We start from the raw sequence: 26,245 nt of genomic DNA, 5'->3' as shown, positions 1-26,245 counted from the left end.
TGTATTCACAATTCATTGGTAATTTTTTTTTCTTATCTTGAAAGTTCAAAAGTTTCAAATGTTTAAATTTAACAGCCAACTTTCGATAACTCCCAAATAATGTGGCTGCTGACTGGGCAAGTAGGGCCACACTAAAACAACTGACTGTTTAGGGTCAAGTGTTATAAAATGTGAAAAACCTTTGAAATGGCGGAAGAAAATAAATCCAACTAGAAAATTTGGCCAAGAGCAGTGTTGCAAAACTCGCATGCGATATATCGAGCGATATTTATATGGGGATGGCCGGCGAGCGATAGGCCACACCGCACACTAGCGCAGGCAGCGCTCATCGATAGGCGCGATTGCATACCTGGTACCCGTCTTCGCTACAATATTTGCCTTTACCGGTTCTGCTGCATTGCAAACGCTAATCAATTCGCGTAATTAATAACAATTTAGGTGAGTGCAAGCCTTTGGAACGCTGCCGCGACGGCAATTCCACCGAAAAACGCAGTTCCTCCTCGTGTGTGTGTGTGTGCTTGCGTCTGTGTTGAGTGGCCCCGTGCATGAGTGTGTGCGTGTGATGGTGGGCCTGTATATGTGTCTCTTTTTTTTTTCTTAATTTCCACACTGTGCTGCTTCTTCTTGCTACTGCTCGGCACATTTTGTATGAGAGCTTGTCAAAATACGAATGTAAAAGTTAATTTCCCCACATTCATTTCCGAAACGAGTAACTGAAAAGTTTGTTAAAAAATAAATTCACTCCAACGTGAAAAATAAAAAGCGCAACCAGCAAACGGCGAACTGCAAGCGGTGAAATAGTGTGGAGTGAGTGTGGTGTGGCGGAATAGCGAGCAAGCAACAAGAAGCGGAGAAGAAACGAAAAAACCGAATCAGAGGAAGAGCAGCCTAACAAAAAAGAAAAGAAACGAACGAAAACGCGTGAAGGCAAAAGTTTCGATATTCGTTTGATTTCGTTAAGTTTGCGCTCCATGGTATTTCAATAATAAATTCCGCTCGCCAGGCCAAATTACGCAAAATAATCCCCCTAATGTATGTAATAGTGCGTGTTCTGGCGTGTCTGTGTGTGAATGCGTGAGCGTGCCGCTCTGTGTGCGTGCATATAGATGTCAAAATGTGTGTGTGTGCAGGACAATTTGTCCGAATTTTAAGCTGCTGTATCGTCTGAAATATTCATTCCGATTTCCTCCTCTGATTTTCCAGCAAAATGAGCAGCTCCGAGGAAGTATCGTGGGTGACATGGTTCTGTGGGCTTCGTGGCAATGAGTTCTTCTGCGAGGTGAGTTTTGTTTTTCTTAGCTTAGCTTGTTAGTCCCCGCTTCCCTTTGCCGACTTACAAATATCTATATTTGTGTTATCTAAGCGCGCGCCATTCACGCTGCAAAAGTGCAACAATTGCAAAGTGCAGCCCATCAATGTGTATGTGTGTGTGAGTGTGTGCCGCAAGGTGGGGCAATTGAGTGTCCAACTGTACACACACACACACACACACACTTTAGCCAAGCAAAAGATAGTATTATTACAACAGGAAATTAATTTCAATAAAAAAAAAATTGGCAACATTCAATTTTACCTTTTGCCAAAATGGCCACACTTTTCGCCATAACTTACGGCTTAGGTTTTCCAACTGGATGTCACTTCCAGGATTCCACTCAATCCTTGACAGATCTCAGACCAATTTTAGAATATTTTTGCATTGGTTATCTCAGAAAGCTTTTTAAGATCTTGTGTTTGGGAAACAATTGGGCAAAAACCTTGGAAACTTTTGAAAATCTTTGGTTTTCATAACAAATTCAAGGAAATTATATTAAAATTGTAATCAGTGAATTAAATTTCTGGTAATTCAAGCAGTTTTTAAGCCCAATTGTGGGGTTTTTCTTTTGGTTAGCCGTTAAAAATTATACGCAACCCATAAATACCCTATAAAGCAACTTCATTAAATATTAATTACTTCCTAGTTTATCTTCTCCTTTTTGTTTAACCTATTGCTAATCTTGTATTATTTGCATTTTACAGGTGGACGAGGACTATATACAAGACAAATTCAATTTAACTGGTTTAAATGAGCAGGTGCCCAACTATCGTCAGGCCCTGGACATGATCTTAGACCTGGAACCGGGTGAGCTCTGAAGACTCCTCCTGAAAATGTCTTTAATTAATTTTCTATTTCTTTTTTTCTTTTGCGCACAGAGGACGAGCTCGAGGACAATCCATTGCAGTCCGATATGACGGAGCAGGCCGCCGAGATGCTCTATGGCCTCATACACGCTAGATATATACTAACAAATCGCGGCATCGCTCAAATGATTGAGAAATATCAAACTGGCGATTTCGGGCACTGCCCACGCGTCTACTGCGAAAGTCAGCCCATGTTGCCCTTGGGTGCGTATGAAAAACCATTAATCCATTGATCCTTTACCCCAATTCTCCCTACGATTTCCTCTATAATTTAAGTCTGAACTTGAAAGTCAATACGTTTATAAGTGTGACTCAATCAGAGCTTTGCAAACAAGTATACATTTCTTTGAATAATTTTTTTTTTTATGAGAAACGATGAGGCAGGCTCTATTGCCCTATATTATGGGAGCATAAGGGAAATTAGATATATTAGGGCGCCTTATCAAAATATTTATAAAAAGAAAAACCAGCTACGAAGTATGATTACATTTCTATAAGCCCAGACAGAAATCCGAACTACAAGTTCCATCGAATTTAAATCCGACTCCTTACTCGGGTTTGCTTTTATGTTTAGTGATAACTGATATATCTGTATATTGATATACTCTGACATCTCATAGTACTTGTGTGTGTCTGTTATTGCCTTGCTTTTGAAACCTTAAATCCGATATAATATTCCTATTTCTAAGAACTTTTAATATGACTTACCTGTGATATCCTCCATATTGTGTTTTCGTCTTGCTGACTGATTGATTTTTTCTTGCAGGTCTATCTGACATCCCTGGCGAGGCAATGGTGAAAACCTATTGCCCCAAGTGCATTGATGTGTACACACCAAAATCGTCGCGCCATCATCATACCGATGGCGCCTATTTTGGAACTGGATTTCCACACATGCTCTTTATGGTGCATCCCGAGTATCGTCCCAAGCGTCCTACTAATCAGTTTGTTCCAAGGTTTGTCTTGAAATTTTCACCACCTCTTATTTACTTTTACTTATATCTTCTTCTTGTGTATTTTTTATGTACGACGAATATCTATTCAACGACACCGCACGCCAATCATCGATACGACAAAAGGCTGTATGGCTTTAAAATACACAGCCTAGCTTATCAAATTCAGCTGCAGGCAGCAGCCAATTTCAAAATGCCACTGCGAGCGGTAAATTTAAAACCCATTAATAACTAGTTTATTGTCTGTTTTTTTGGCCTTCTTTTAATTTATTTATTATCTTGACCCTTTCCGAAACCTATAACCCATTCCATCACTACCACCACTCACTTTCTCTCATCCTTTTTTTTTTTGTCTGTTTCTGTACTACTTTCTCTATATATATTGACTTAAAAATCAAACCGCCACTTAATATCATTCAACCAAGCATAATATATATATTATATCTTTTTTTTATTTGTTTTCTCTCCCCACACATACAAAAAAAAAAAAAAAAACACCAACCACCACAAACCAAAATATCAAATCGAAACATCCATATAAATCCGACCGACAACCTCCTGAACCTGAAAACGATAATGATATGAATCCGAAATCGTGCCTCTCTGTTTGTCTAAAAAAAAAACCGAATAACTATAATATCCCTTCGATCCTTTATGATCGATTTCATGACATTTTGTGTAGAAAAACTAATTCAATTAAAAAAAAAACAAACACAACAACAAAACTACAACACACATACACACGAACACAACAACAACAACAAACAATCCATTACACTTTCATGCACAAACAAAAACTTAAAAAAAAAAAAAATTTATTGAAAAAAAAAACATAAAATACGGATAAAGTTTACAACGGCAAGACCAATAGACAGCAACAACACACAACAATTACCACAACCAACAACAGCAACACAGAGCAACACACACTGAGAGACAGAGAAGAGCAGAGAAAGAGACGGAGAGAGAGACAACTGTATTGAGGTTTTTGAGCGCCAGGAGCAAAGAATCATTTTTACAAATATAAAAACTAAAAAAAAAAAACAAAAAACAAAACCAAACTGCGTTTATATTATACACAAAAGCAAAACAAATGAAAAAGAGAAAGCCCACAGTAAAGAAGCTGAATGTGACGAATTGTAGAAAACGTATTACAGAAGAAAGCGAGTTCAGATCCTTCTTGAGTTACACCAACACAACACTTACACACACACAAACACAACATTCATACATATACATATAGCTCATGTAAAATGCGATTTTAATTTCTTTCCCTTTTTTTTTAATATTATTTTGTACACTTGAAATTTTTTTAAAGATATATATAAATATGTGTGAGCAAACATTCGATAATTATGTTAGCTTTTAAAATTAGTGGCGACCGCTAACCCTTTTATACAGACACACACACACGCGTATATATTATATATAATATATATATTATTTGCTTTAGTCAATTAACCCTTGTGTTTAAACACCATATATATTCGCTCGTTTTGTCGCCTTTGATGTCTATTATGTTTTTTGTTTGTTTGTGAAATTGTACAACACTGGTAGTGCAACACTTGACCAAAAATTAAAAACAAACAAAAGAGACTCGAATTAGACAGAGGCAAAGAGAACGGAAATAAGGGACTGTGTGTGTGTGAAAGAAAAAAGATAGATAGAGAGAGAGAGAGAATAAGTGGTAGCATATGATGAGGAGCAGAAAGTAATTAAACGTAGAGCAAAACAACGATATAAGCAACGTAGTACTTCCAAATAATAACATATAAAGCAAATAACGATCATCAGCATTTACATATGTAAAGGATAGTGCTAATAATGAAACAAATCCTGTATAAACCCCCATACCAGCCAAACCAAAATCCCACGAACGCAACAGAGCAAGCAAATGGAAAAGTTTAAGCCGATAGCCAAGATATCCTGATGAAGACACCGAAATCAATAGCAATCAATAGAAAACCGAAAACAACATCCACATACAGTCCACTTAATCATCCACTCTAATCCCATACACCCATACACACACATAGTCGGTCTCCCGATGCCGACTCCCACACAGAAGGAGCAGCTGAAGAAAGCGGTGGAGGAACAAGAAGACGAACAATGCGAAGAAGACGAACAATGCGAAGCAGCGAGGCAAACAAGCAAAAAGAAGTTCAATAAGCAAACACCCAAAATACACACACCAAAACCCCCCGAACCTACACACATGCACACCAACACATTCATGAGCATAAATGCAATGGGTTAGAACCGGGGGAGGGAAAAGGGAAAGCTTTTTGCTGGATGCAATCCCATTTCCCCTAGAGCTGGTAAACTATCGATATCGTTTTTTTACAATTGTTTATACAAATTAAAATTATATATATACTATAGAATTATGATACCCTACAAGGGTTTAAAAATTAAGCCATGTTTTAACTAAGTTTTTAACAAAAATACTATTCTATCACAGCAAATCTTTGCACAAACGAAATGGCGGAGACACACCCTTTTTTTTTAATTTAGTTAATATTTTTCTCCAATTTTAGTTAATCTAATTAATCGATAGTGCCCAGCTCTATTTTCCCCCACACTGTACGAAACTAAATAAACGAAAGAAGCAAACAGCGCCAGCATTTAATTATATATTGCAGATTTGTGAGTGTGTTCAGTATAAAAATGATGTTACAAATACAATAGCTGTGGCTTTGTTGTGTTCCGGAGTTCAATTCCAAATTGTAGCGGCATTAATCGGTGTAGCTTAGTTTTTTAAGGGTCCAATTCCCAATCCTGTTTTCAATGCAACTCAATTCTAATGAATTCCCGAATTGTCTTTGGGTATATATATTTTTTTTTTTTTGCTAATTACTAATTTTAAACGTAAGAGAATTGTAATAGAATTGTAGATTTGCGTTTCCTCTGCCAAAAAAAAACGAACTCATTTAATTTGTTTTTACATTTGTTTTTAAATTATGTTCTTGTTTTTTAAGTTCACTACGAACATTTGCGTAATTAGGTAAACGCAAAGAAAAAAAAAACATAAAAACAAAAACACAAACAATAAAACGAGAAGTAAAGTTTTTTTAAGAAAATTAGAAATAAAGTATAAATATATATATATATATATATGAAAATCTATATAGAGATCGATAGAAAAGGCCGAGGACCGTTGATAAGTTAATCTGAGAGTGTGCAGAAAACTGTTTACAATTAATACATAAATGATGAGAAAAAAAGGAAATAAAAAAAAAGAAAAAATAAGAAATGAGATAATAAAACGAAATGAGAAATGAAAATAATGGAGAACAATGAGTAATAATAACAATAACTAAAATAAAAACGAAACTGATATTTAATACAAAACGCAGTGTATCATTTTCAATTAGAGCCCAGACCCAACATTAAATGTCATTATAGAACACAATCCTTATTCCCTTACAGCTGAAAATGGAAAGGATAAAAGTTTCTGCCCTAGAATTGGGTTGAGGGTATAGCCGAGAATGAACGGTTTGAAATATATCGAAATATTTGAAAACCTTAGCGAAACAGAAGGATCAGGTTAAGAATATAGGTATATAGGATACAATTGTGATAACAAGATATTCACACAGATCAGTTTTGACTTGAATGTGACCATATTTGTTATACATGATAAGCATATTCCGATCATTCACGCCAGCTCCGCTGTGTTCCGTGTTCCATGTATTTCTTTTTTTGTTTAACATTCTGATTCAATTTTCTTATATGCCATACACATATATGATTTGCACCGAATCCAGGACTACATTGCACTCTGTCAGGAGATCCTAAGTCGTCCTGATCCCGAGGCCGAAGCCGAGTGATCTCGTCAAACTACTTGAACCGAATGAATCAGTTTTGATTACTAAACGTTGTTCGTAATATTTGACATATTTTTGTTCACATCAAGCGAAGATTTAACATTGGAATTTTTCTGATATTTCTTAAGCGTTACCACAGGAGAGTTCAAATATATTTTTGTAAGAATTGTTATGGAGATTAGAGTGTTTTGTTTTTAGAAAAACGGATATAAATTATAAATTGTGGTTTTACAGAATATAAAAAGCAGGCTTAGAGACTTACAGAATTCCTGTTGGAGAGTTTTAAAGTAGAGAGAAGTTGCACTGTTAAGCGATACTATATATCTCGTGATCCATCATCCCGAATAAACTCACAACGACGATGCACCACATATACCTGGCAGCGACCAAAGCTGCCTGCTGCAGTACCCCGCCTGGTCCTTGATTTATTTTATATTCCCCACATTTATATATATATACATTTATGTATCTATGTATAAATGTATTTCTACCCCCCGCTTGGCTGCGAATGTAAAACGAAATCCATAATAAACAATCTACAAATAAATATGCTAAATCTTGTACATTATTGGTTTACTTTTATTATTAACTTATAACTGGGCCTAAAACACGCACATTGCTCACAACTCATGTACAGACATTCTGCATTTTCTTGAAGGACATAAAAATAAATATTTAATATATGTGAAAAAATTCTTATTTGTTTTAATTTACTTTTGTTTTCAAAGTTTAACGAAAATATCTATAGAGGATCCTTCAAGAAAATGAGCAATTCTCACACTCCTGGCACTGCTTGCATTTTCAACACAATAATGTGATAACCACGCTGGCACCAATCACAGTCCTTGCTGAAACTCTAAAGACTAGAATCGAATTTTATAAATTTACATGCAATTTTAGTTGAGGAATTGTTTAAACATTGCTTAATTCAATCATTACGCCTTAACATTTCTGTACATTTTTAAATTGAATGCCTTGTCTTGTATTTTATATTAAGTATCGAGATGAGCGATTTAAATTCTTTGAAAATAATTGTTAAAGGAACGAGTGATTAAGTGTATTTATTCGCAAACGCAGAGACACTATAGTGACTACACATAGAGATGTTTGCTCAGAGTTTAAACTTAATGCGAGACTGAAAAAAAGGACATCCATATCATCATATCATTTCCTGTTTAACTGGATCTTTCACCTGATTCATCCATCTCTCTCTCTCTTTCTTTCATAAATTTTATTTATGCCCCGAGCGTTTTTATACCCTTGCCAGGTATTATAATTTCAGTTAGAAGATAGTTTCGCAGTGAAGGAGTTATTTCCGACCCCATAAATCATATATATTCCTAATCAACATCAACAGCCGAATCGTTTTAGCCATGTTTGAAGAAAAAAAAAATGTAGCCGTTTTTTCAAAATTTGATAAGGGGTTACATCGTTAAATTTTTCAAAAATTGTTAAAAAATGTTAAATATTTTATCCAGTAGGCAAATTTATTTATCTTATAAAAACTAACTTAGAACAGCTTTCCGAATGAAAATGAATGCTTTTTTTAGCTTAGTTGTGATCAAATTTAGATTGCAAACTGCAAGGGTATACAAACTTCGGTTTCCTGCATTTATTTTCTTTTATTGTTTTCGTTTTACCAACTCCATGGGTCAGATCCAACATCATGTAACAAAAAAAGAAAAAATAAACCACACTCACCAGTTCCCATATTCAATTTCAAACTAAATTTGGCGGTTTTTTTGCAATGAATTTGATACAAAGTTAAATTTACTTAGAAATTTCGCCAAAATTAATTGAAATGAAATAATAGGAACACACATTTACATTCCTGCAATTGATTGATTGATTGATATTGATGTGTGTGTTTCTTCTTTCTCTTCCGCTTTCTTTCTTCTACTTTCTCTCCTCTTCCGTTTTGTGCCATGTGTGTATTATTATATATACTTCTTGTAAAATCATGATCCGATAATGACTTGCCGATTCGCTGATCCATGCAGCAACGTGGTCAGCCCCCAAAGGACGAAGAGCCTGAGAATAATGCCGTCGATACGATTCCAAAGCGCCTCTAAGCGCAAGCAGTGCAGCCCCATCAGCTGATACACAGAAACACTCACACACACACCCATGCAAACAAACATACACACACATTCAGGCCATACACTGAGGAGAATTGTGGATGCCGAGCAAAAAATAATATGCTAACGAAAGCCCCCAAGATAGCCAGGAAAGGACCAACATCAAAATCAACAACGCTGGATCGAAAGCCGAATTATAAGACGATACAGACGACAAAAACACACAACTGACACGTACAGTCAGCTCCTTATTTGAAACAAAACATAAGAATATTAACGGGGTGTACTTCCCAAAAAGCCTCTCAAGGCCAGGTCTTTTTCAAATTTTGTGTTTTTTTTTTAATTGGACTTGTAATCGAAAGCTGCCCATCGCAAGGCTAAGGTGCATCGGTGCTGCCAACTTGATTGTAAATCGATTGTAAATTTGTATTTCTAGCAGATATTAAATTTTTGTTGTTGTTGACATAGTATTCATTAAATGATTTTAACACTGAATGCAGAAAATTTGAAAAGGATACGCCGTCATTGGCTTTTTGAAAGCTTATCTCGGCTAGGTTCAAGATCAAGAGCATTAAACTCAATTCTTTGCATTTTATTTAGTAAATGAGAAACGGCTATAACCCAGAGTCTAGAATTATAGTCTTTAAAATATTTAGTCAAGTGGCCGGAAACCCACCTTCTTCTTCTTGTCTAACCGAATTCGAATCCAAATCCCCCATGCTGTAACTACCTATACTTGTCTCCCTGCTTCTTCTTCTAAAGCGTTACGAATTCAACAATTTTGGAAATTATTGAAAGCAGAAAACCAACAATAAAACACAACAAATTACAAAAAGAAAAATAGAAAAAGAATAACTGAGGGTGAACCGAATATTCGAGATTCGAATGGTTCCGAAATTTTGCGAAATCTGAGAGTGCATAACTTATATAGAAATACATATACATAACATATAAACAATATACCGTTAGCTTATTTATATATTGTACACACATACATACACGGCAGTCCTGTTCTCTAAATCGAAATTTGAGTCTTTGTTTCAAAATGTGACAAAATCGAAAATTCCTGTCGATTTTGTGGCTTTTCGAGATCTTGAATAAGAAGACGAGAGCAGGGCTAATGGAATATTTAGTACAGAAAAAAAAACAAACAGAAAAAAACTGAAACCAACAACAACAACAAAAACCAACAAAATATTTTATGTATTTTTTTAATGTATTTAAGAATAATTAAGATTAAAAACTGAGAAAGCAGTTGGCGTGTGAAGATAATACCGTTATCGCAGGAATTATATAGCAAACAGAGCTAAAAGGTTGATGATGATGATGACGATGCGCAAGGAAATGATGAATTATGAGACGAAAAGAAAATTGTGAAAACATTAAAAAAAAAAAACGATGAAAAACTAACTTTGAAGTCTTTATTTAATTAAAATGAAAAGGAAATTCGGTTAAGTATTTTCACTTCATTGCCTGGTTACCCTCTTTATCTTAGCATATTTTCCTGGAAAATGGTAAGTATTATTTAACCACATAACTCGAGAGAGATTATAATTAATCCACTTATCATTTCCCTTTGCCATTAAAGAACACTATTGTTTTTTTTTCAATTTTTTTTTGTTTGTTTATTTTATTTTTAAATAAATTAGAAAATCCTTCGTAAAATCGAAGGATCCTTTTATTAAGCCGCTGTCAGCTGATGTTGTTGCCATAGCTGCTTTAGTGGTTTCTTGTGTGTTTGTGGTCTATCTCTTTTCCTCTTTATCCGCACTCTTGCAGTCCTTGCATTCTCATATTCAGTAATTTTCATCTACTCCGCACGCCCCGCAGCTCACACGCTCGCTCGCTTTCACACGCTTATACATATAACATTTGTTTGTGTGGGTGTGCTTGTGTTTACATATCCGTAGGCTAAACCTATTGATTTGTGACTCCTCTTCTCCCCTCTGCTTCGGTTTTTCTCACTAACTCTCCTCTGGGGGGATTGCAGATTGCAGTTTACAAATTACAGTCGCAAATGTGTGTGTGTATGTATGTATATATATGTATATAAAAAAAATTTACAGTTTTACATAATTAGGCAGCTAACGGGAGTAGACGTGGGGGAGGGCGGAATGCGAGTGATTTGCACAGAGAGAAAAGGAAAAGAATTTTCTATTAAATCGTAGAAAAAAAAAATGTCTAAAAAAGGATTTTGTTTTGTTTCTCTTTGTTTGAGGATGTGTTTCTCTGTGTGTAGTAGGATAATCCTTTTTTGCTGCTAGTTGTTGCTCTATTTATTGTTGCTGCTTTTGTTGTTGTTGTTGTTGATATTGTGGCTGCTGTTGCAATTATGTTTATAATTGTGTAATCAGTCTGAATTTTTCCAACACTATCTGGATCTCTTCAATGGATTCTGTGGGGGCAGAGAGATGGGCTTCTTCTTACAGCTCGTCCTTGAGATCGTCCTCAGAGGCACCGCCCTCTGGTGGTGGAGCACCACCGGTGGCCTGGTAGAGCTTAGCGATCACCGGCTGGACGATCGCCTCAAGATCCTTCTTCTGCTTCTTGTACTCCTCGGGATCGGCATCGGGATTCTGCTCCAGCCACTTGATCGACTCATCGATGGCCGACTCCAGCTTGGTCTTCTCGTCGTCACTGAGCTTGGCTCCCAGCTTGTCCTTGTCTCCAATTTGGTTCTTCAGGCTGTAGGCGTACGACTCCAGCTCGTTGCGCGACTCGACGCGCTCCTTCAGCTTCTTGTCCTCGTCGGCGAACTTCTCGGCATCGCGGATCATGCGATCAATATCCTCGGGCGTCAGACGGTTCTGGTCGTTAGTAATCACAATCTTCTCCTTGTTGCCGGTTCCCTTGTCCTCGGCACTGACCTGCAGGATGCCGTTGGCGTCGATCTCGAACGATACCTCAATCTGGGGAATGCCGCGGGGTGCTGGTGGGATGCCGGTCAGATCGAATTTGCCCAGCAGATGGTTGTCCTTAGTCATGGGACGCTCGCCCTCGTACACCTGAATTGTCACCGTGTGCTGGTTGTCGGAAGCGGTGGAGAACACCTGCGACTTCTTTGTGGGAATGACAGTGTTGCGGGGAATCAGCTTGGTCATCACACCGCCGACGGTCTCAATGCCCATGGTCAATGGGTTAACGTCGAGGAGGACAATGGCGTCCGTGTCCTGTTCGCCGGAGAGTACACCAGCCTGGACGGCAGCACCGTAGGCGACAGCCTCATCGGGATTAATGCCTCGGGATGGTTCCTTGCCGCCAAAGAAGTCCTTGACCAGCTGCTGCACCTTGGGGATACGGGTAGAGCCACCAACCAGCACAATCTCGTGCACATCCTTCTTGTTCATGTCAGCATCCTCCAGAACCTTCTGCACCGGCTTCAGGGTCGAACGGAAGAGATCCAAGTTCAGCTCCTCGAACTTGGCGCGGGTCAGGGTCTCGGAGAAGTCATCGCCCTCAAAGAAGGACTCAATTTCGATGCGCACCTGATGGGAGCCGGACAGAGCACGCTTAGCCTTCTCAACTTCGCGACGCAGCTTCTGGACAGCACGGTTGTCCTTGCGGATATCCTTGCCCTTCTTCTTCTTGTACAGCTTAATGAAGTGATCCATCACACGCTGATCGAAGTCCTCACCGCCCAAATGGGTATCACCGTTGGTGGCCACCACCTCGAACACACCGTTATCAATGGTCAGCAGGGAGACATCGAAGGTACCGCCACCCAGATCGAACACCAGCACATTCTTCTCGCCCTCCTTCTTGTCCAGACCGTAGGCAATAGCCGCAGCAGTCGGTTCGTTGATGATGCGCATCACATGGAGACCAGCAATCACACCGGCATCCTTGGTCGCCTGACGCTGGGCATCGTTGAAGTAGGCCGGGACAGTGACAACAGCATGGGTAACCTTCTTGCCCAGATAGGCCTCAGCGGTCTCCTTCATCTTGCCGAGAACCATGGCGGAGATTTCCTCGGGGGCAAAGACCTTGGCGCCCTGCGATGTATCCACGCTAATGTGGGGCTTCGAGTTCTTCTCGACAACCTTGAAGGGGAAGAACTTGATGTCGTGCTGCACATTCGTGTCGGACCATTCGCGTCCAATCAGACGCTTGGCATCGAAGACCGTGTTCTCCGGATTGGTGGTCAACTGGTTCTTGGCGGCATCTCCGATCAGACGCTCACCGTCAGCGGTGAAGGCCACGTAGGAAGGTGTGATGCGGTTGCCCTGATCGTTGGCAATGATCTCAACGCGTCCGTTCTTGTAAACGCCAACGCTGCAGGGGGGAAATTAAAAAAATGAATAGTATATTAGTAATGCGAAATCTATTAAACCTTTGGAAACTATAGAAGAAATTGCTTTTGGATCATTTTGGGCGTCGGATTTATAGAAAACTGAGCTTAACTACACGTTTTAGTTGATATTGCTGTTGCTTTTACGAATAAACAAAAAACTTGCATAATATTTAAATCAAAATAATGAATAAAAAGGTTAAACTTGAACTTGATTTAAACTTTGATACGCATCATTTGCATACGTGTAACAGTTTAAAATTCCACTCATATTAACGCAATTTGAAAGACTATGATCCTCGATGCCAGGATCTATACGTACCAGGAGTATGTGGTGCCCAGATCGATGCCAATCACTGTGCCCAGCTCCTTGTCCTTCTCCTTCTTCTCCTCGCCCAGCGAGAGGCCCACAAAGGCCACGACAGCCAGTAATATGCATAACCTCATCTTGAAGATGTCTCAAAAAAACTGAAAGTACAATTAAAGACACAATTGTTAATACAATATATTTTAAGCGTCGAATTAAGGTGTAAGCTTGGCTTTTGTACACGTCAACACACAGTTTCCGGCTCTCTTTGCCGCTCGTCCGCACGCAAACACACACGCACACAGGCAACGGGCACGTTCTCGGAGAGAAACTGCTGACGTTGGTCAACTATCAACAGGTACCGTTAGCCGTGCCACTTTGGCAGCCAAGCACACTTGGTCTTCACCTTCAACTTTAAATTCAAGGGGCCCACCTGCTCGGCTCAAGATCTTTTAACAACTAAAAAACACGTCTGGCTAACTGCCCGGCAAACCGTTCATCCAAGTTCTAGTCGCAGCCGAGAGAAAGAGAAAGAGCACCGAGTTTTGTATACGTGTAACCTTTTTCTGGTTCTTTCTTGGGACACGGAGAGCGCTAGAGAGGGAGAGAGTTGCCGGCGAAAGAGAGCAAAGAAACGGGTTTTTTTGTTCTGTCTCGTAGAAATTCTTGTACCGCTGCTTCTTCTTCACACACACACGCAGCCACTTGGAGAAAGTTCCAATATAAAAAGAATCAGAACAAGGAATTTGCACAGCTGTTTATGGAACAGCACACGCTCTCTCCCACACAGCAACTGCCGCGATATCAAGGTTTATCTGCTTGTAATCTTTTTCGGTTACCACTGACGTGTACTTTTAGCCAAGAGCTTAAATCTGCTGTATGAATGACGTGGACCAAGCCGATTGAACACACGCTCGCACACATACACACCCACACCGGCACACTCGTGAAGAAGAGGAAGCAGCACGCGCAGGCGCAGTGCAATCATAAAAACCGAATTCGACTGAATTAACTGCAGATTTAAAATATAACAAATAATAAAGAAATGCAAATGCCAGCCAAGAACTCCTAGCAACTATACGGGGAGAGGAGGCGGCGGAAACGCGAGTTCATTCACACCGTATTCGCTTTGTTATAAACGTTATGCTACGCTAATTTATGCGTCACCGGTATTCGAAATTATGCACGGCCACCACGTCCCACAGCTGCCGTTGTCTCTAATTTGCCGATTCGCACGCTTTTACTTGTTTTAAAACACGTGCAAAACGTTAATTTCTTTTAGTTTTAGGTTTTTGCCAACATGGCGACTGAAAGGTTGCTGTGTATGTGTGCCGACCCTTGGCCTCCTGCTCCCACGTTCTGTCTGTGTCACCTCTTTTTCTGGCTACTCACAAATATAATATCCTGCCTGTGCAGTCGGCGAGTGCACTTTCCAGTAATTACTGTTCTTGTTTTGTGTTCTATATTGAACACTTACACTTACTTTGCGGCTGACAGATTTTTCCGAGTTTCCTCGATTAACGCTTCAAACGGAACTGACACGAGCTGGAAACTATCGATGTGCTGTCGAGGTATCGAACCTTCGCTTTCAAAATATCGAATGGTGCGCCTATCGATAGATTCCCAGCTCTTGTTCTGGCCAAAGTTTGGAAGTGAGCGAAAATTGTGCTCAATTGCGTGAAATGTAGGTTGTACCTTCAAACAGTGTCAATTGTAGTCACAAACTCGTTTGCCGGCGCTTTCTACCCACGCACACAGGGACAGTCGGCTGCTCACACACACACTCGCATGCAACTCTGTGGCCACGTCAGTGGTTGTGCTCAGGGCTGGAAAGCACTTAAGAGTAACGGCTTTTCAAACAACACCCAAAGATAATGGAAACTTGAAAAAAACACTAGTCACCAATAATTCTTAGTTAGTAACCACACACACACTTTACAGTTTTAGTTATTTTCTTTTGCATACTTACATTTGCTAACTAAAACTATTAAAAAAAATGCACTTATTTAGTTAGTTGTCACTTGGTTGCTATCCCTAGTCGAGTAATATAGTCTTTGTTGTCTTTTTGGCTTGGATTAGGTTTAAACTATTAAAAACTATTAAAACTATTTGTTTATTTTCCGGTCACAGCGTTTCTTATTGGAATATATATGTATGGATTTTGGAACGAATTTAAAAACCGCGTTGCGTTTCTCTTGTGCTGTGTTATTTGCTATTCCTTGTTCGATTTTGTTTTGAAACTGATTCTCGCTCTCCCAGCGCCGGCTATTTATGCTGTCGACGACTGACGTGTCGACCACGTCAGTGGATGCAGTGGCTCCCATTGGTGGTGCCGCCCACTGGGAGACGAGACGCCCACCGCCAACGAGAGAGACAGAGAGAGTTGGTGAGAGCGCCCTCTCGCAAAAGCTCTTTTCCGTTGAGTTTGTTTACCCAAACATTTTCATTGACAATTAGTTTTGTTGTTGTTTTTTTGTTTGGCGGCTGCAGAAGGTGAAATTGGTATTTGTCTGATGCAAATATGCGTACGTCTTAAGCAAGCAGCACTGACGTGTACTGCCCGGATTCACCGTTATGCTTCCAGCTGTCTCTGGTAATTTACCGTTTTTTTTTTCGGGGGGCGTAATTTCGAGACAATGCTAGAATAATTAATTTTGTATAATTTTTAAAATATACAACTTCTTCCCGGTTGTGAGGAACAACATTGGCAGTAATTCCATTTCAAAAGATGTCTGTATTCATATTTTACTAAAAAAAAGTTCATATATTTTTAAAAGAAATAAATGAAACACCTTGAGAAAACTAATAAAATATTAATACTTATAAGAGCTTTGGAATTTAAAAGTGTATTTTCTTTATTATACCAAAATATTAATAAATATATATAAAATTGTCTAAAATATCTGGAAGATTTCAGAAATTTTACAAGAAATAAGACATACAATTGTTTTTAAATTGTTTTTCCAGAATTTTATGTGCATTCCAGGTAATCCCCTTTTTCGTTTAAAAACCCATTCAATATTCAATTTTAAATATATTTCTTTAAATTTTAAAAATAAAGGTTGAAATCTTTGAAATATAGAAATTCAGATTCCACTAAACATTCAAATAAATAATATGTTTTAGGACTATAAATTCAATAAAAGAGTATTATCTATCAGCTTGAAATCAGGAAAATATTTCATAATTATAGTGAAATAACTTTAAAGAATTTAAATACATTAAGTTAATTTCTTTTTAGCAGCACATTGGGCACTTTTCAGACATTTCCCAGAACTTCACCATGAAAATGATAATGATAACAAACACTTGCATATTTCCATAAATCAGAGGCTTCGAGCCCGATAAGATTTATTTCTGCTATAAATAAAGCATATTTATAGAGACTTCTAGCACAAAAGCTACGTGTTATTGGCTCCCATCCATCCGAAAATAATAAAACGTACACGTAGCTGGTTTTTCTTTGGTTTTCTCGACTTTTATAATGACAATCAATATCAATATCAATATATATATATATTTCTTTTTTTTTCATAACAATACATAATAGCATGTAATAATCTTGTTTTTGTTTTTGTATCGTTCCTCCGCTCAGCGTCCCTTCGATATTTGTTGTTAGCTTTACTCTATTTAAACTTGACATTAAAAAAGTATCCAACCAAAGTATGTGTGTGTGTGTTTTTTTGTGCAGAAAAAACTATGGACAGGTGTTGTTGCAACACACAACTTTAATAATCTCTCTTATTTCAATATCTAAAAGAAGATCGCTTTCGGTTGAATTTTACGGGGCTTGGAAATTCCTCTAAGGGGTTTCCTTTCAATAGATTTTCCAGACAGCATTTTCAGTTTCCGCCCTCTTTTTTCGGGTTTTCTTATGTTTTACAATAATTTTTTAAAGCTCAAAACGTGTGTATGTTTTTTTTTGTGTGAAAAAATGAACAATAATCGCTGAGATTTACATATACATATATATATATGGTATATATATAGTTATAAAAAATTTGGAGCATAAAGAAAAATCACATCGAAAAACGATTAATAGTTAATAGTTTTGTATAAGAGTATATAGTTACAGTTTTGCGCAATAGAGTGCACACAAAAAATTGGTTTTGCTTTCATCGTTTATATACACGGATAATTTATATAAATTGAATTTGTTTAGTTTTAGTTGTAGTTTTCATAGTTTATGCTGAAACACTTGAGTTGCGTACATAGATCCGTTGCTGTGTGTATGTGTGTGTGTTGAGTTCATTTTTGGTCCGAAACTGCGACACAAAGTGTGCTAATGCATAGGCTGGATGCTCTGCAGCATCTCTTTGCTAGTTAACAAAATATATATATATATATATATGTATGTGTTTAGCTATAGCTTTTATACATTGTAATAATAATAATCTTGGGCAGAATGTTGAAATAATCTAAGGATAATATCCAGGACATTATTTATAATAAATTTCATTTTGAGTTTTCCATTTTTTAAATAGAAAAACAATTACTTTTTGCTAATTTAATTAATTAAAGCAATCTTTGTGCATTTTAAATTTTACAAATAAAAAAATAAACTGGAACTTATCCCGAAATTACTCTTTTTCCCCTGCGATTTATATATGCATATACATATATAGAGGTGTGTATGTGTTTGGTACATATATATATATATATATATATACACATATATAATATCAGTGTTCTGCTCGGTGCGCTGGCAGCAAATTGTTTGTGTAATCTCCTGATGCTCCTCCTCCTCCTCCTACTCGTGCCTCACCCCGCATATGGACAGGAACGTACTGAAGTTGTGCAAACTGCAGGCAGGCAAAACCGTGTAGACAATGGCCGCCGTCTCCTGGCACTTGACCCGAAAATCGTTCAGCGCCTGAAGCAGCAGATCCGTGGCCGGAGCGGCATTCACCTGATAGAAGAGCTTCAGGTGTATAGCCGGCAGTGGCTGCTGCTGCTGTTGTTGTGGTTGATCCCCGCCACCAGAGGCTTCCCCAATTGCAGCCGCCTCCTCTGTCACCTGCTGCTGCTGCTGGTGCTTTTTAGCCAGCGGATAATCCTTGAGCAGACGATTCACCACATATGTAAGTATCTCGTCCATATGCTCGGCGCTAACTGACTGCGCCAGGCGGCAGTGATTGCCCAAAATGTCATCGCTCAGCTGCGTCAGCTGAGTGGTGGACGAGGCCAGGCCAGTGGAGACATAGCAAACGATGGCAGCGCAATTGTTCTCATAGTTCCAGCGTCGTCGTATGGCAATTGTATAGTCGCCCACCGAGCAGCCAGTTTCCTCATCTGTGAAGAAAGGAAATAAATCAATAGCAAACCTAAAATTCCATTCTCTCTTCCTTACAGTCGAAACGATCGTTGTGGGTGTGGGCCCACACTTGCCACTCGACCAGAGCCTCTCGAGGCAGAGCCGGCAGCACAATATAGTCCATAATGGCATTGGTCGTACGGCGTTCCCACTGCCGGCGCGCCTCTCCAATAAAAGCTGGATGGGTAACGAAGCAAATGCCATGGACCACATCCCTCAGCTGGCCATGGGCATTCATGGCCTTGGCAATGCGACTGATGTGGCGTAGGGTAAGCTTGCACTGCGGCCGAATGCCGCCCTCGATGATGGTCATGCTGCCGGGCACCAAGGCAATCTGGCCGGAGATGTAGGTTATATCGCCAATCTGCAAAAAAAGGGATTATACATCTTGCTTTCTCTCTTTTTCTATATATATATATATATAACTCACCCTGGTGGACTGGCTGTAGGGTCCGATATTGGCCGGCGCCCAGTGCGATATACCCTGGACATGCATCGTGTTCCGTCGACCATTTAGTAATGCCGCAGCCGTTTCCTCGCCCTCACGATCTCGCTCCTCAGCACTGGATATCGTGCCCGCCACGGGCTGGCGATAGGCAATGGCCTCCATCACCACATGACAGCCATCGGGCAGCGGGCACTCGACACAGACCCGCGTCGGCGGATTGTGAAAGTCAAAGGAACGCAAGTAAATCCGATTCAGTGCAGGATATTCGGCAATGGAGCGGACATACAGAGTGATGTAGCACAGATCCTGGAGCTCATAGCCCTTCGACTGGCAGAGATCGCGCAGCGTGTCCAGGGCCAGCTGCATGCCCTGCTCCATGCCCTCGGTGCCGCTACCTGTCGGTGGATAAGAATAAGCGATTAAAAGGAGTTCAGGAAAGTACTTTATAACCACGGTTGTCACTTCTCTTAATTTTTAGAAATTTATTTAAAAAAAATGCAAGTTAAATCAAGAAATTTAAAAAAACTACTTTTGGCCTTGGGAAACGAAAGACAACCGTGTGATCCTGGCCAGGGATTCGAGTATATATATTAGGACTGCTTTAGAGACTCATTGGATACCCTGTATGCCTGCTAGCCACATCCAGCCCTTGGCATTTATGGCCGCTTTGGCCTCGTTGGCCAGTGGACGGAATTCGCGCTCGTATGTCAGCGGACTGGGCGGCTGTGTGGCTCCTGTTCCTCCCGTTCCAGTGCCCGGTTGACAGCAGGTATTGGTGGCGCTTAGCCCAAGCGAGGAGATGGCCAGCGACAGCGAGCCGCAAACGGCGGCGGTGCTGCTGCCCAGACCATAATGATGGCCACCGCCTTGACTCTGCGAGCCGCCATCGCCGGTGGTTAGCAGCATTGATGCACAGGCGGATGTGGAACTTGTGGGTGCTCCCAGCACTGGCGGCGCCGCCGCCGCTGTGGGCTCGTCGACGCTGGCGCTCTTCGTGACAATGGGTATGGGCGAGGAGGAGGCGGTGGTGGTGGTGGCGGCAGCGGCAGCCAAATGGCGGCCAAAGGAGTTGCTGCGCGATATAAGTTCACTCTGGCTAAGAGATTCACGCAGCCGCGTCTCCTTCTCGATTAGCTCCAGTTCCGTTTCACTGAAATCCGGATCACTGAGGTCACTGTACGTCGACTCGTTGAGATCGCTGATGTAGTCGAGCGAACGTTTAACGAATACCACATCGCCACCGCCGCCACCACTACCACCGCCGCCGACAACGACACTGGCTGCACCGCATCCTGATGCCTCCTTTGGCTGCAGCGTCAGCTTGGTAAAGTTGATGTAGCCCACTGGGCAAATGGGATCGGCGCTGCTAATAATGGTCTGAATGTCCTCGACAGCGATGCGCTGGCGGAAGAGCGGGCAGTCCAGGGTGAAGGTCTCATACTCGCCGCCCTCGCCGCAAACATTCAGGCCGTACTTGTCGCGCATCTTGAGCAGATGCGGCTGCATCTCGCGCAGCGACTTGCCCAGGTGACGATCCGGGACTAGGCCCAGGGCAGCCACCTGGAGAAGATTAGAAAGAGAGAGAGAGAGAGATTAGAGATGGAAACAACATAAGTATTTAATTTAAGGGGGAATATAAATGTAAGCGGTCAAAATTTGGCCATTTTTTGTGAATTTTTTTAATAAGAAATAGTCAGGCAATCGTCGTGAAACTTTGGATATAGTTAAAAGTAGAATCATAGATGATACAAAAAATTAGTTATAAATAATATTTTACAAAATGGCGGATTTATGGAACATATGCCGTAGCGCCTCGAGCTTTGAGTTGCCGTGCTATGGACACGATAGAGCTCGTAATTCCTGTCCAAAATCCGTAAACTAAATTTTTTTGTATTTATTACACCTGTATCTTCTATTTGAACCTAAAAAACTAAAAAGAAATCAAGACAAAAAAATTAAATTTTGATTTGAAGGAAAAAATGACATTTTCAGGTGATCAGTTTTCACTTCCCACCCTCTTAAAAAATAGTAATACTCCGTTTTATAACAACCATGTAGGTTTAAATAGAAGATAATTTCATACTGATCATAATACTTTTTGATTCACTGCGATATGTTACGTAGTTTTTTGTGAATCGTGTCCAAAGCATAGGTAAAAATGCAAAAATTAAAAGCTGAGAAAAAGACGTATAAAGTTTTTGATGCGCTCACGTTAACACTTGTATACCTTGCGTGCATACTTGATTTGAGGCGCTTCAAGTTGCAATTCGATATTGAAACTTACACAGTATATTCTTTAAGTAATAAACTATTTTTTAAACAAAAAAAAAAAAAAATTGGCCAAAAAATTTGGGTTTACATGTATATCCCCCCTTAAACAAAAACCCTAAAATTTTTTAGATATGACTTTCAAATTTGATTAAAATGTAATTCTAAATTGGAAGGGTATACAATCTTCGTCTTAACGAAGATAGATTCTTTCTTGGTTTTTATTTTGCAGCTGAGTAATTCAAACGAAGGCATGTTTGCATGGACTAAATTTAGCACAAACAGACTCGGCAGCAGCAGCAGGTGATTATTATATAACTCCTAATCAATCGAAGCTGGTTAACTTACCTTTATAATGATGGCATGCACCTGGCAGTCAATCATCTCCTGCAGCAGTTCAGTCTGATCTCTCCTCCACAGGTAGGCCAGGGATATCAGGTTCAGGCGGCTGCACACGTTCTCCACGCGGACGCGCTGGTAATCCGATAGGATGGCGCCCACGGCCACCGCCTCCACCTGCAGTTCGTGCTGTTAATAAATCGAAAGTAATTAGTAAAAATTAAGGAAAGAATCCTGAAAGATTATACAAGGGTTTTACAAGTCTGAAAAATAGCAACTGGGCCAGAACATCATCAAAAAAGTTATAGATAAATATATTCATTAAAATAAAATATTATCTAGGCCCTAACCATAACATAAGCAACTAATTTCAGCGGAAGGTATATTATATTTTAAGCATTTAAATATAAAATTAAGCTTATTTAATATCTCTTTAAAAATAGCAACTAAATTTGCATTTTGATGGATAGATCCATTAGATAACAGGGTCCAAACTTTGCTCTGATACCAAAGGGTAAATCAATATATTTATACATATTTATATATATTTGATATCGGGCAAGGGATTGCCACCAGGCGCCTGCCAAACTGTAATCACCATTTAGCATTAAAGTCTCCTCTCCTCCTCCACCTCCTTCAAATCGATTCAATTTCATTATGTATTATTATCAAAGGGTAAATAAACAATTTGTGCGATTATTGTTATTGTTTCGGTTTTGCTTTTTATTTATTTAACTTAAAAGGAACGGAACGGACGACGAACGGACGGTTCACGTGCACGGCGGCAACGAGTTCGTCGGGCATCGCGATAAGATTACAGCTCGGATTGCTGTAGCTGCGGCTGTGTGGATGTGCCAACCAATTATAGAGCGGCGGCAATCTCCAAGTGCAGTTGCTGCAATCGCCGGATCAGGGACTTGGCCAAGGACATGGCACAACAAAACGAGGGACATGTAAACAAGAGCTCTGATTTATGCTCCCCTTTTATACCTTTTTTAAAGGATTAATATTTATTATTTATGGGTAGAGCATTGAAAAACTTGAATTTCCCCTCAACAGATAAATATATAGGAAATATTTTAATAAATAAAAAAGAAGAAGGAAAGCAAAACAAAAACTGGATGCTATTTTAAGAATTTCAAATACTTATTTGTTTGCTTTTTTTTTTGTTTTCACAAAACATTCTAATATCCACAAACAAAAATATCAAAGAAATTTTGAAAAAACTTTGCTTTAATGATCTTTCTTTATTTGTTTATTATTATTACAGTATTATATTCCCCAGACTGGGGCGGGAAACCCTATACCAGCTTTACTTTGAAATTTTTCCATATAAAAAAATATAAGAGAGAACGAAACGTACTCATATTCAAGGTAAACAATAGTGAAATAATACTGGTGCTCAGAGGTCTTGATCAATTTATTATTTATAAATGAAAGGGTATCACACTATCGACAGTAGGTTCAGGTAATTTTCCCAGCAGTCATTCTAATCAGTCGCTTTAATCTGACATTGCAGGTAGCCAGGGGTGGGATTGGGAGATTGGTAAATGGAAAATAGAGGTTTTGCAACAACAATCAACAATCAATCACCTTGCATGTCTCCAACAGACTGTATAGATCCTCGACCTCGTCATCGTCGGTGGGCACGTACTGCTTGCCGGTCTGGGTGCTCTTGCCCTTGGTCTCTCGCCGATACAGCGGCAGTCCCATGGCACTGGCCAGAATTTCGATGCCCATGTGGCCGACCGTCTGGTACATGAAGCTATCCAGCTCGTCTGCAAGTAGAGCACAAAAATGTGAGCAGGTAAAGAGCACAAGGTGGAGCAACTACAGCGGCTAGAGATCAAAAACAGCGGCAACTTGGTGCTAAATGCTAAAGCAAACAGCAGGAACGGTGGCCAATAATAATAATGATAATAACAGCTCTGTCGACTTGTGCCTTACTTTGAGAAAAAAAGGTAGATTAGATCGAAAAATAGTAATATTAGCAGTTTGGATTTGAATTTAGTTATTTAAATAAGGTATAATTGGAGGTATTTGGTCAGAATTTATTTATTTAAATCAAACCGAAAAGACCTGGAGTCAGGGAGAAGCTTTTTCTGACTAAAAGAAGGTCGATAAGCAATATCGATAACTAACGATAACTAACAAAAGTAATTTTAGGGTTCTAATACATATATTACAGCTTTTACTATTATATAAATTCCATAATAAAAAACAATTTGGAATATTTTTAATATTTACAGAATTTAATAAGAAACACTTGACTGTGAAATAATTATCAAATTTAGGGAAATATTATAATTTCTGCATTGCCATTAATAAATTTGATTATAATAATATTCATACATTTAGCAATAAAAGCTTTTTGGACTCACCTCTGTCCTTGGGATGCAGATTGGCCAGGGCGACGATCTCGTGGCCCTCGGCGACGCACTGCATCATGTTGTAGCAGCTATCCTTGCCGCCGCTGACCATGGCCACGACCCGCATCTTGCTGCCGGTGTTTATTTCCTTCTTTTCTTTCAGTGCACAAGTATGTGAGTGCTGTCTCCTCCTCTCCTTCGGCGCTCCTCTTTGCCGCTTATCTTTATCTTTATTTTTGGCTTAGTTTGTGCTGCTTGTTAGTCGCAAAGTGCGTGCTCATTTGGTCTGCTTTGTTGACTAGAGACTGATAATGGTTTCCACTGCTTTCGCTGCTTCTTCTTCCTCCACTGCCGCTGCTTTCCTGCTGCCTTCCTGCAAATTGGCCTGCTTGTTAATTGCTTTCAAACTGTAAAGTGCAACAATTGAATTAAATGCGGACACGCACACGGACGAACACACACACTCGGGCGATCTGATTGCATTATCGCAGGACCTGCTTTCTGCCTCGCACGCTGTCCGCTCGGTCTAATTGAAAGTGATTGCACGAAGGTCACTCGGCACACAAACACACACACACCGACTTGTTTAATTTCCTTGCATTTTAGTTTAGGAAGAGAAATATTTTAAACGCTTGTAGGAATTTTTGCATTTATAAATAAATCGAATTAGTTGCGCCGGCAGAAGCGCGTGCAGCAAGAACAAAAACAACAGCGGCTAAAGTAGCAGCGCGGCGTGGCGAGGCACAGAGAAAAACAACAACAAAAGATAAAACGAAAGTAAAAACAAAGAGGAAATTAAGGAAAAGCCACACACACACACAAGCACACACAGGCAATGGGAGAGAAGATTTGACCCAAATATGATATTTTCCAACATAAAACACACATTTCATTGGTTTTTACTTATTTTTGATGAACTCACTGGATACCAAAACACAGCCACACACGGACACCCGCTTGCTCGCCTCTCTCTCACACGCAGTTTGCGAACTTAACGCGGCCACAACAAAAACAACAAATGGAATAAAATTGAGTTGTTATTGTTATTGTGTGCAAAAAAAGTGTCACTGAATTTGTTTGCCCGAATATCGAAATCGCGATATTTTTTTCCCTTGGTCACTCTGAATTTCAAAATGTATCGATATTTTTATATTTTTTGCTGAAATATCGAAATCGCGATATTTGTTTGGTATTTTTTGATATTTTTCTCGTTGGTCACTCTGAAATTGCCGGAAATTTTCCGCGCTGCCAGACTTTTCGTCGTGACGATTTTTACGTTACCACCAGCCAGAGTTGCCAGACTTTTCGGTCCCAGTGCCAGATCAAAATATATATCGATATTTTTTCCCTTGGTCCCACTGAATTTCGATTTCTCATGTAGAATGTAAAATGTAAGTAAAATGTTAGTTAAAGCCTAGTACTCTGACGAGAAAAAACCGCTGTATAAATTTAGACAGCGGCCAAACTCCATATAAAAAAAACGGTGTCGAAAAAAAAGAAGAAGAACTTTTAGACACGTCGTTTTTTTCGGTACTCTGACGACGAAAATGAAGCCTGCGAAAATTGAATGGCGTTGCCAGATCAAGATAGTAAACAGCTGATATTGCGCTGTCTAAATAATTCATTTGATTTATTTAGACACCCCTAATGGAGGGAAAGTTGAAGGAAAAAGGTGGCATTGATAGGGGCTGTCAAGGGGAAGCCCATAATATGGAATTTAACCCACAAAGGACATTTTAATGCAATATTTATTAATATTTTTAATATTTTTTTTGAATATTTGTTTACAAACAGCTGTCCAGTGTGACGAAAGAAAATCCTTAAACGCCATAAAAAGTACATTTTCATGGCATTTCAGGACTTTTCTTAATTTTTT

The 26,245-nt window shown here is 39.4% G+C and overlaps 3 protein-coding genes across 14 annotated transcripts; 1 reads left to right on the top strand and 2 right to left on the bottom strand.

Annotated features, from left to right (window-relative positions):
- The first annotated feature begins 296 nt into the window (after positions 1-296).
- Positions 297-9,168, top strand: CkIIbeta (casein kinase II subunit beta). Of its 6 annotated transcripts, none has more exons than XM_017173639.3 (7): positions 297-438; positions 1,204-1,279; positions 2,017-2,119; positions 2,191-2,382; positions 2,945-3,134; positions 3,258-3,339; positions 3,981-4,238. In XM_017173639.3, exons 2-7 carry the CDS (start codon positions 1,208-1,210, stop codon positions 4,062-4,064), a joined length of 723 nt encoding a protein of 240 aa, XP_017029128.1. In that variant the 5' UTR covers positions 297-438; positions 1,204-1,207; the 3' UTR covers positions 4,065-4,238. The 6 variants fall into 6 exon arrangements, with proteins under 6 accessions (XP_017029128.1, XP_070144239.1, XP_070144241.1 ...); XM_070288138.1 differs by lacking the exon at positions 297-438 and adding an exon at positions 633-807; XM_070288140.1 differs by lacking the exons at positions 297-438; positions 3,981-4,238 and adding exons at positions 634-1,032; positions 8,959-9,168.
- Positions 9,169-10,443: 1,275 nt separating this feature from the next.
- Positions 10,444-15,861, bottom strand: Hsc70-3 (heat shock protein 70 cognate 3). Of its 3 annotated transcripts, none has more exons than XM_017173624.3 (3): positions 15,601-15,861; positions 13,647-13,792; positions 10,444-13,308 (listed from the first exon to the last, which is right to left on the bottom strand). In XM_017173624.3, exons 2-3 carry the CDS (start codon positions 13,769-13,771, stop codon positions 11,460-11,462), a joined length of 1,974 nt encoding a protein of 657 aa, XP_017029113.1. In that variant the 5' UTR covers positions 13,772-13,792; positions 15,601-15,861; the 3' UTR covers positions 10,444-11,459. The 3 variants fall into 3 exon arrangements, with proteins under 3 accessions (XP_017029113.1, XP_017029114.1, XP_017029115.1); XM_017173625.3 differs by lacking the exon at positions 15,601-15,861 and adding an exon at positions 15,115-15,253; XM_017173626.3 differs by lacking the exon at positions 15,601-15,861 and adding an exon at positions 14,038-14,180.
- Positions 15,862-17,080: 1,219 nt separating this feature from the next.
- Positions 17,081-25,447, bottom strand: LOC108079323 (uncharacterized). Of its 5 annotated transcripts, none has more exons than XM_017173617.3 (8): positions 25,292-25,447; positions 24,382-24,742; positions 23,594-23,778; positions 22,010-22,189; positions 20,014-20,953; positions 19,376-19,788; positions 18,982-19,309; positions 17,081-18,923 (listed from the first exon to the last, which is right to left on the bottom strand). In XM_017173617.3, exons 2-8 carry the CDS (start codon positions 24,494-24,496, stop codon positions 18,382-18,384), a joined length of 2,703 nt encoding a protein of 900 aa, XP_017029106.1. In that variant the 5' UTR covers positions 24,497-24,742; positions 25,292-25,447; the 3' UTR covers positions 17,081-18,381. The 5 variants fall into 5 exon arrangements, with proteins under 5 accessions (XP_017029106.1, XP_017029107.1, XP_041630657.1 ...); XM_017173618.3 differs by having other exon boundaries at positions 25,273-25,427; XM_041774723.2 differs by lacking the exon at positions 25,292-25,447 and adding an exon at positions 25,256-25,272.
- Between the last annotated feature and the right edge of the window lie 798 nt (positions 25,448-26,245).

This window comes from Drosophila kikkawai, chromosome X (assembly GCF_030179895.1).
Source record: "Drosophila kikkawai strain 14028-0561.14 chromosome X, DkikHiC1v2, whole genome shotgun sequence".
Classification (NCBI taxonomy): domain Eukaryota; kingdom Metazoa; phylum Arthropoda; class Insecta; order Diptera; family Drosophilidae; genus Drosophila; species Drosophila kikkawai.
The sequence above is the reverse complement of the archived record's forward strand: the minus strand, read 5'-3'. Positions and strand labels throughout refer to the sequence as shown.

What these genes read in the sequence shown, in the direction of transcription:
- CkIIbeta (XM_017173639.3), top strand. Translation starts at nt 1,208, where the DNA reads ATGAGCAGCTCCGAGGAAGTATCGTGGGTGACATGGTTCTGTGGGCTT. An exon ending in TCAGCCCATGTTGCCCTTGG is followed by an intron (nt 2,383 to 2,944) that starts GTGCGTATGAAA and finishes TTTTTCTTGCAG; the next exon opens with GTCTATCTGACATCCCTGGC. An exon ending in TCAAAATGCCACTGCGAGCG is followed by an intron (nt 3,340 to 3,980) that starts GTAAATTTAAAA and finishes ATACGGATAAAG; the next exon opens with TTTACAACGGCAAGACCAAT.
- Hsc70-3 (XM_017173624.3), bottom strand. Translation starts at nt 13,771, where the DNA reads ATGAGGTTATGCATATTACTGGCTGTCGTGGCCTTTGTGGGCCTCTCG. An exon ending in CTGGGCACCACATACTCCTG is followed by an intron (nt 13,309 to 13,646) that starts GTACGTATAGAT and finishes TCCCCCCTGCAG; the next exon opens with CGTTGGCGTTTACAAGAACG.
- LOC108079323 (XM_017173617.3), bottom strand. Translation starts at nt 24,496, where the DNA reads ATGCGGGTCGTGGCCATGGTCAGCGGCGGCAAGGATAGCTGCTACAAC. An exon ending in TCTGCATCCCAAGGACAGAG is followed by an intron (nt 23,779 to 24,381) that starts GTGAGTCCAAAA and finishes CTCTACTTGCAG; the next exon opens with ACGAGCTGGATAGCTTCATG. An exon ending in GTCTGTTGGAGACATGCAAG is followed by an intron (nt 22,190 to 23,593) that starts GTGATTGATTGT and finishes ATTTATTAACAG; the next exon opens with CACGAACTGCAGGTGGAGGC.